The sequence below is a fragment of the Trachymyrmex septentrionalis genome, unplaced genomic scaffold (assembly GCF_001594115.1).
Source record: "Trachymyrmex septentrionalis isolate Tsep2-gDNA-1 unplaced genomic scaffold, Tsep1.0 scaffold107, whole genome shotgun sequence".
NCBI classification, from domain to species: domain Eukaryota; kingdom Metazoa; phylum Arthropoda; class Insecta; order Hymenoptera; family Formicidae; genus Trachymyrmex; species Trachymyrmex septentrionalis.
Window position 1 is genome coordinate 39,662 of NW_017304196.1, and position 8,786 is coordinate 48,447.

At 33.9% G+C, this 8,786-nt stretch overlaps 3 protein-coding genes across 4 annotated transcripts in view; 2 read left to right on the top strand and 1 right to left on the bottom strand.

The window, feature by feature from the left end:
• Positions 1–9: 9 nt before the first annotated feature.
• LOC108746458 (leucine-rich repeat-containing protein 49) lies at positions 10–4,361 on the bottom strand. The gene is made up of 7 exons (XM_018483249.1): positions 4,280–4,361; positions 3,869–4,023; positions 3,114–3,752; positions 1,422–2,734; positions 948–1,318; positions 407–646; positions 10–284 (listed from the first exon to the last, which is right to left on the bottom strand). The coding sequence occupies exons 1-7, from the start codon at positions 4,307–4,309 to the stop codon at positions 81–83; spliced, it is 2,952 nt and encodes a 983-aa protein (XP_018338751.1). The 5' UTR covers positions 4,310–4,361; the 3' UTR covers positions 10–80.
• Positions 4,362–4,899: 538 nt separating this feature from the next.
• On the top strand, positions 4,900–6,539 carry LOC108746472 (39S ribosomal protein L54, mitochondrial). 2 transcript variants are annotated; one of them, XM_018483278.1, is made up of 2 exons: positions 4,900–5,206; positions 6,144–6,539. In XM_018483278.1, the coding sequence occupies exons 1-2, from the start codon at positions 5,101–5,103 to the stop codon at positions 6,431–6,433; spliced, it is 396 nt and encodes a 131-aa protein (XP_018338780.1). In that variant the 5' UTR covers positions 4,900–5,100; the 3' UTR covers positions 6,434–6,539. The 2 variants fall into 2 exon arrangements, with proteins under 2 accessions (XP_018338780.1, XP_018338772.1); XM_018483270.1 differs by having other exon boundaries at positions 6,132–6,538.
• Positions 6,540–7,957: 1,418 nt separating this feature from the next.
• Positions 7,958–8,786, top strand: part of LOC108745890 (angiogenic factor with G patch and FHA domains 1) — a 13,187-nt gene continuing 12,358 nt past the window's right edge. The window contains exon 1 of the mRNA XM_018482298.1: positions 7,958–8,704. Coding sequence (XP_018337800.1) covers positions 8,537–8,704 — 168 coding nt within the window. The 5' untranslated portion in view covers positions 7,958–8,536. The remainder of the gene's footprint in view (positions 8,705–8,786) is intronic.

Consider the following 8,786-nt stretch of genomic DNA (forward strand, 5'->3'; position numbering starts at 1 on the left):
ATATATATATATATACACACACACACACATATATATATATATATATATAAAACTCTTTAAGGCACGGATATTGTACAATACTATTTATCGCTTTCGAGCATTTTACTGCAACGTTTCATATATATATCCATTTCAGAGAAATCAAATAGAGTATTAGAAACGATCTCATACAGAATGCATGGCCATTGCTTTTCTAGGATTTGTAACTTGTGTATAGCATTTATAGTGAGATTGATTAAATTTAGCAAATGTATTTTCCCTTTGTGTCTCCAGATAAGATCTTCCTATAAACAATTGCACTGTATATTGCAATAATATTATCGTTTATACATTTTAGCTAGTATACAATTAAACATAAGACATGATTTTGTTATAAAAAATAGTTAACATTTGTTTTTTTCATTACCTGCGTTACATTTCCCTTTCTCCATTGTAACGCCTCCTTGGCAACAACACTTCGAAGTGCCGGGTCACAGTTGAACAGAAATTGTTTGGCAGTAATTTGTTCCCCGCTTTGTTTTTGCACTTTCTCTAAATGAAGTCTTTGTAACAAAGGTTGTAATAAAGAATCTGGCAGTGAACACATTACTATATCTATAAGACCGGTATATTCTTGATTTGCAAGTTCCACATCTTCAGCTGTAATCTGAAAAATATTTAGAACTTTTAATTTTCAATAAAAGATAAAGAATTGATCCGCATTCCTCTTCTTCCCGCCCCACTCTACACGCACGCACGTACGCACGCACGCACACGCACACACACACACACACACACACACACACACACACACACACACACACACACACACAAAATTTTCCTGAAAAAGAATCCATTAAAAAATTAAACGGGCAATGATTAATTCATCTTTTTTGATACGTGCGAACGCGTGTTTTACATGTTTCATTAAATGATTTGCTATAATTTGTATATCTTATATAATATACCTCCTTGCCATTGATAACTGCAAGTCCCCAATGAGCTAATCGAAATATAGCATACATTTTCCAATCTTTAGACACAATAGGATTCCCTGCATCTATCTCTAAACTGGTCAACCCTTGTACTTCAGCTAAGGCATTTAATTGACCAAGAAGATTGATGTTAGTTTCTTTAAATACGAAATGCTCCGCATGAGGAAATCTATTCTTTAATTTGCTTAAAATTTTTGCCACATCATTAAATTGTACATAATTAAATTTTACAACGTTGACATCTTGAGCCTTTGACACGTCCCAAGTTTTATCTATAAAGCGTAAAGCACCTTGACCGTATATATTCAGGCAGCGACCAACGATTTCTATTAAATAATCCCCACCTAGAAAATGGTCCGATTTTACATTTCATTTTACACAAACACATATGAATAATATGAATATATATATTGTTTGGATAAAAAAAATCAAAAAATCTTGGTCTACCCTGTTCCCTTTCTTTAGGTGGTACTTGCTGAAGAGGCGGACTTGACGGAGCAAGAGCTCTAAATTTCGCTCTGGCTGTTGCAGCTCTATTATTTTTATAATATACTATCTTTTTTGTTTGAGCACTCTTAATTCTACTTTTATGATCCTTATCACTTTCGTGAGATTTGTGAGCGTTTTTAGTAATCGATGAAACGCTAGAATCACTCAACAATGATTTACAACTGTCTACACTACTAGTCTTTGAACTCAAAGAACAATATCCAGAAGAACTTGTGGTCAATTTTGATTGGTAATCATTCTGACCATCTTGAGCATGAAATACCTTTGTATTTTGGAACGATCTATTATTTAAGCCTGTATTTTCGTTTCGCACTACATCATGACATTTTAAGGAATTCTTTGGAGTTGCAGCAAGTGCTTCCTTATCGTGTACATGGTTTTCATTATCATTAATATAAAAATTTGTTGCGGTAATCGAAGACATATCCTTCGCTACAGCAAATTCATTACAGACAATAGATTTATCATAATCTATAGCTGAACCGTACATAGTAGGAGTAAATAGATGACATTTTAAGCCACTTTTCAAGCTTCCATGACTCTGTGAACTGTCAGTCTCGCTATCCGATACGTATTCGACATGTTCACTCAGCACTTTCATCTTACGGTCATTTTCTTTATTATTCTTAGACAATCTATTGCTTGTTAAATTATTTACTATCGAACCTAGTATAGGTGGAAGTTTAAATTCTAAAAGATATGATTTAGATGTGTCTTCTAACTTGAACAAATTCTCGCTAGAACTGCTTCTCTTTTTTATATGTATCTTTCGTGCTTCCATATTTTCATTTATCGATGTGAGACTACCAAAACCTTTTACTTTAGCTTTATCTAAACTTTTTGGATTTATAGCATTGAATTTATTTGAACTTTGTGTGCGTAATAATATATTAATATTATTGTTGCCTGCATTATTGCTCGCCACTTTATTGGAATTGTCAAGCGAGACTTTAGTTCTGAGAAATTCCCAATTTGTTTTAGCATTTGATATCACTTCTTCTCTACGTACGCTCATACAAACTTGCGTACTAAGATCAAGAAATGTTGAATTGGATTGTTCCTTGGAAAATCTCCAAGCCATCGCTGTTCTTCGAATTTGTTCGCTAATTTGCATTGTTGATAGAAGTTGCAAACTTGGCAAGTACGAAACAAGAAAGGAAATATAATCAGTATTTAAAGTTACTGGATTACCATCTATTGTTATTTCTTTAATTTGCAAGGCTTTTGCAAGGCTACTCATATCTTCGATTCTGAAACATCAAATCAACTCGACCTATATATATGCACGTACACATACACGCGCGCACGCGCACACACACACGCACGCACACACGCATACACACATATATAGGTATATGTACATGTATATTTATTCTACTGTATTCTACTGAACGATTTACTTGAAGAATGAATAATCAGAAAACATTTGAATATCTCTCTTTTATGGATTTAAAAGTAATGCATGCGTGCGCGCGCGCGCATAATTTATATCAAGTGTGTTATACATGCAAGTGTATGTCTCAAAATAAAACTTGTAGATATAAATACACACGTGTAAGCACGTGCAACTAACAATGGATTAAAGATGTTATTGAAAAGTAAATAAAATTTATTGTCAAAATTACTTACTTATGAATATCATTGTTGCTTAAATATAATTTTTGTAATTGTGGTGTCTCGTCAAATCCTAGCAATCTTTTTAATTTATTCCGGCGCAAATTCAATTCTTTTAACGAAATTAAACCTTGAAAATCATTGCATCCTACAGTTTTGATATTATTCCCTGCCAAGTTTAATACTTTTAACGACGACAAGTTCTCTAAGCCTGTAATTTGCTGGATTTGATTGCCATGCAAATCCAAAACTTCCAATTTCAAAAGTTGTTTTAAACCTTCGATTCTTCTTATTCTATTTTTCCCTAATAAAAGTACTCTTAAATTTTCTAAAAAATCGAAATCGCATACTTTTTCTATTTGATTATCATACAAATCAAGAAATACAAGTTTTGTCAATTGAGATAAGTTGGAGCTCTCGATCTTGGTTAGCAGATTATGCTGAAGAGACATCAATCGCAATTTGGACTCTCCAATGACATTAGGAAATGTTGTCAGACCTCGCCTATCGAGGCATATTCTGTCAGGGTTCTTTTCTCGTTCGGCAGGAGTTCTCGATGCCACGATCGTTCTCGTTTCTCCTGTCCATTGTAACGTAACCACGTTGCATCCTTCAGCTTCTGCATTTTCAATTTCAAATTGGGTTCCAGTGCAACTACCAATATATAACAAAACCAATGATTTCCAAGAATTGAAATGTCGAAGAAACGATTGGTAATTGGAATAAAACTGACCGAATTTTGTTAATTGGCAAAGCTCTAAAGTAATTACCTAAATGAATTGTAACAACGCTTTGACAGCTTTGGGGGTACCGGCGCACCAGGCAATATTGGTAAAGCAGCTGCTATAGTCAAAAATTGATTCTCCTCTGGAACGCTACCTCGAGCAGTCGATTTATTTTTTGTATCAAATAATACTTTTCTCGTCTGCAAAAACGCGGCCAATAGACGATTAAGTATATACGTTTATATAGAACGTTATCATAAAAAGGGAAAGGTTAGAGAGTGCAGAGACTTTACTGTATGTATATTCCGAAAAAATTCTACTCTATCCCTACTCTACAATCAAAGGATAAAATTAAAATTGTGTCAGAGTTACATTAGCCTCTCTACACTTAATCATTTCAAACGCGTTATTCATTTATTTAAATACATAATACTTGGAATTTCACACGACTCTTACCCGCGCCGAAGTATCGTTGCTCAATGGCATTACATGGCGTTATATAATCAAACAGAATGAATCCGCGCGTATTTCACACATTTGGCAGCGTTTCACATCTTTGCAATACTTGAAGAATTATTAGTCGGATATTAATCGCGAATTTTGTAATTAACTCAAGCTATGACAAACAAGCGATACTTTCGCTTTGCGCGTTGTGTTACGTATCCCTGTCATCACTCATCGTTACCGCTGATAATGCTGTAGACTGTAGTGCTTGTCATTGCGCAGTGCGCACTACGTACGTACGTATGCATGATGTATGTATATCCATACACCTACACCGCAATGTATCGTGTAATTGCATTGTTCGTGTAGTTGCAATTCTATTCTCTCCTCTACTCTAGAAAATCGAGAATGACAGTTTCCGACATATAGGTATCGAAGCGGATACAGACAGAGAGAAAAGGAATCATGTCAAGAAGATAAAAATATATCTCTGAAACAAAAATGGTACGTACATACATAAATGCGATTTCACACTCGCGTCACGTTGGCTACACTGTTCCATCCTGTGAATTTGTACATAATATACTAACATACAGCAATTTCTACGTGTTTCTATACGTATGTTGTGTTTCTACATGTTACACGTTCTGCATGTTTCTACGGCACCGATAGACGATAATCCGATACCGATGATACCAGCCAGTTGACTGTAGCACACACTGACTAGTTTTTCAATCCCCACTATACTAATACAAACTACACTGTACTACATATCAAGTACCAAGAGTCAAGAATATTAAGTCGATCTTATAATTAAGTAAAACATACTACGCATGACGATGAATCTCGCCGTTATTGTTAATCGGCTCTTCCATTTTCCAAGAAACTCCATAATACCGACTCGATGTACGATCCAAACGAGAGAATACGCCGGACCAGGTAAAGGAATGGAAAGTTGTCGCACCGTTGATATTTCATCGATCTTGTCCATCATTCGTCATATCCACGTTTAAGCTTTGATTCAGCCTCAACTTCAATCCTGGGCCCCTATTCTTGAAAAGTATCGACAAGTATAATTATATAGTTTAACTACAGCACCTTAAAAACCAACAAAATTAAAGACCCATTCGACGCGTTTTTGCACGAAATGAATGAATCTGACGAAAAGAAGTGTCGGTCTGCCCCCTCGACCGAGTTATTAATCGTTAAAGTGAGGACTGTTTAGGTTAGGAAATCTGTCATATCGATGGCATAGACGGACATGGGATAACATGTACGAGGTTAGAATAAGTATTTTTTGCCCTAATTACGTAAATTTTCTGCTTTAAAAGTACAAATTCTCTGCATGTTTTAAAAATAAATTATTTTCTATACAATAGAAAATAATTGATATAATCACGAAAATTTATCCCAGAGCCTGCGGCTGTTTTTAATAATAGTTCTCGTCGATGGCATACATAAAACATACTGTATACTTTTTCGTATACGGTTCTTTTCAAGAAACCAGGGGTCCTGTATATATAATCTAGATATCTAGAAGTATACATAAATTATGTGGTTATACATATCGATTATTATACATGCGATTATACAATCATTGAGGTATACATATAATACATATATGTATGCTTTTGGATCGAGACGTGTAAAACAATACGTGCATATACAGTATGAAATATCGATCGATAATGATGGTTTATCATTATCACATTATCTACATTAATGGTTGTGTCATCATGACCGTAATGATAATTTGCCTAACACAATTGTGCTATACACACAATCGTTGTATTAAAAATTGATTGCATTAGATTGAAAACAAAATTGCAAGAAAATAAATAATATCTCTTTTTTCTTTTTATAGCTACCCGGCCAGGAATGAAGAAATTAAAGAAGTTAGTTGTGATAGAAAAAAAAATATTGCCCGTTGAAACTGATGTTAACAGGCTTTTAACTCATGTATGTGGTACAAATATTTATAAAGAAGGAGGAATAGACATCGAGTTAAAGCCAGATTCTGAATACCCTAGTTGGTTGTGGAATATTAGAACTGGCCCTCCTCTACCTTTGGAAGAATTAGATCCAAATACAAAACAATATTGGAAAAGATTGCGATTACTCGGTTTAAGAAAAAACAATCAAAAAAGTAAAACTAGAAAATTTTAATTTACTTTTGCAAAATATACTGCGTACATGTAGTATGTTTGCTGTATTGAAAAGCGCTGAAAATAATTGTTACTTCTGCATTGTAAATTGATATACAAGTTCATAAAAATATATAAATAAGATAAAAGAACATGTCATCGTTATTCGTTAACGCATAAAATAGTGAGAGCAAAAAGTATTCCTACAAGAAAATTTTTTATAAAAGTTTTATTTGTAAAAAATAAACATTAATTAGCAATTTTATACAATGAATATATTCTATTCTAACATAAACAAACAAGCTTCGCATTGTATTCCTGATTTAAGCTAAATTTCTCGACTGTACGAATACTTTTTGAGCATCCAAATAATAGAATTTTTTATTTTTGCTTATTTTTCAGATAATATATTTTCTATAATTAATATACATCTTTTTGATGTATACATATAATTTTAAGAAACATACAGTTTATTTTATTCTTTATGAATAAATTGTTAATTACCCAGCACACAAGAAATCATCAATTAAACATCGAATCGACATCGAATTGGTGTTGAAATCATCGCAAATGTACCGTTAAGGTAAATTTTCACGAGCTGCTCAAACCAATTGTTTCAGCGACAAAAAAGATCACGTGTTCAAAATTGATAAATATCAAACATCCATTTGATCACGTGATCCGTTGAAACGGCCGGTTAGATTCACTGAACTATATGTACACTGAAATGGGCATCTCCGCTGTGACGCATAGAAAATCGTGGCATCAATTCATTAGTACTATTTTAATTTGGTCAATATAAAAGCGAATCAGAAGCTTTCAGGTGCTCATGCGCACTTACGTTTAATGTTCTTTAGGCTGCGTTTCACTTAACGCTCACACGCTCAGGAATCATTTTATCCTTGTCGTTTATCAAATGTAAACAAGGACAAACGATGCTCGCGAACGTTGCGAGTATTAAGTAAAACGCAGCTTTAGTGAGACGCAAAATCATGTCAGTAAAATCATTGTGTGTGGAGTTATATTTGAAAGATTACTTTGAAAGATTATAAAATCACGTGATTGTAAAATGTGCAAAGCATCAACATGAAGTGCTGTGTGCCTGGGTGTGGGCAGAAAAGTAAAAAGGATATTTCATTTCATCAAGAATTTTTGTTATTAAATATATCAATTCCTATACATGTATTAACGATGTAGGATATGAAACGTGTTATTAATGTTATTTTATTGAATGTACTATAAAATTGAAGTGACATTATTTTCGTTTACATACCATTCATGTTCATATAAATTTCCATACATCGATCGCAGCGCACGCGCGAACATTTCTGATTCGCTGAAGTATCGTCCCAATTAAAATGACGGCTGACCAATTGTGGCTACAAATTTTTCTCAATGCCCATTTTAGTGTATATATAGTTCAGTGATTAGAGTAGCTCGTGAAAATTTACCTTTAAGGTGGTGTCCCATGAGGCATATTTGCCGCGTATCGCGTAACCAATTAGTAATCAGTAAAATATGAAACCGCAACAGCGGATCGCTTCTGATTGATTACGCAATAAATACACTTCATGGGATTCTAGCCTAAAAGGCGCAATTTCATGTAGCGTTCCTCCCATTTTACGGAAAAGGAGAATTTTAAGCCTTTAGTGATTGCGGAGGGTTTCTCCCACTCCTCTCTCTTCCCTCTCCTTCTCCCCGGTCGTCCGTCGCACGCGTCTTATGTGGATTATGTGGAAATGTGTGGAAATTGGAAATATTGGACGTAGAAAGTTGTAGTTGTAAACTCAATGAACGATGAATGATCTGAATATTAATAAACATTAATATATCGCTATAGAAGCAAGTTAGTAAAAGCCTTACGCATGTAGTCATGAAAATGTGATTACAGAGCGTGCTTACATTGTAGTATTTCGCGGCTGTGATTGATTTCCTAACCTCAATAGTTGTCAATTTTAACGATTAATATCTCGGTTCGCAGGCCAAAGACACTTTTTTCGACTAGATTCGTTCGTTTCACGAAAAAACGCGTCGATTGATATATTTTTTGTCAATTTTTGTGATTGTGTATGCTAAACTAAACGATTACCAACAGTAATATATTATAGGTAAACGAAGGTAAAAAATGCACAGTGAAAGTGAAGAAGGAGAAATTGTATCAGACTTTGAAGAAGATTTTACAGATGAGTTACATAGTTTGCCTCATGTTATAACGTTCATATATAAATTGCGTGACCATATTAGAAAACAACGGAAGAAAATTGATAAATTACGTAGGAAACTGAAGGAACAGGTATATATTTTCGATAAAACTGATATTTTTTTATTATCTCTGATTATCTCTATATTTATCATATGTATGTATATATATATAT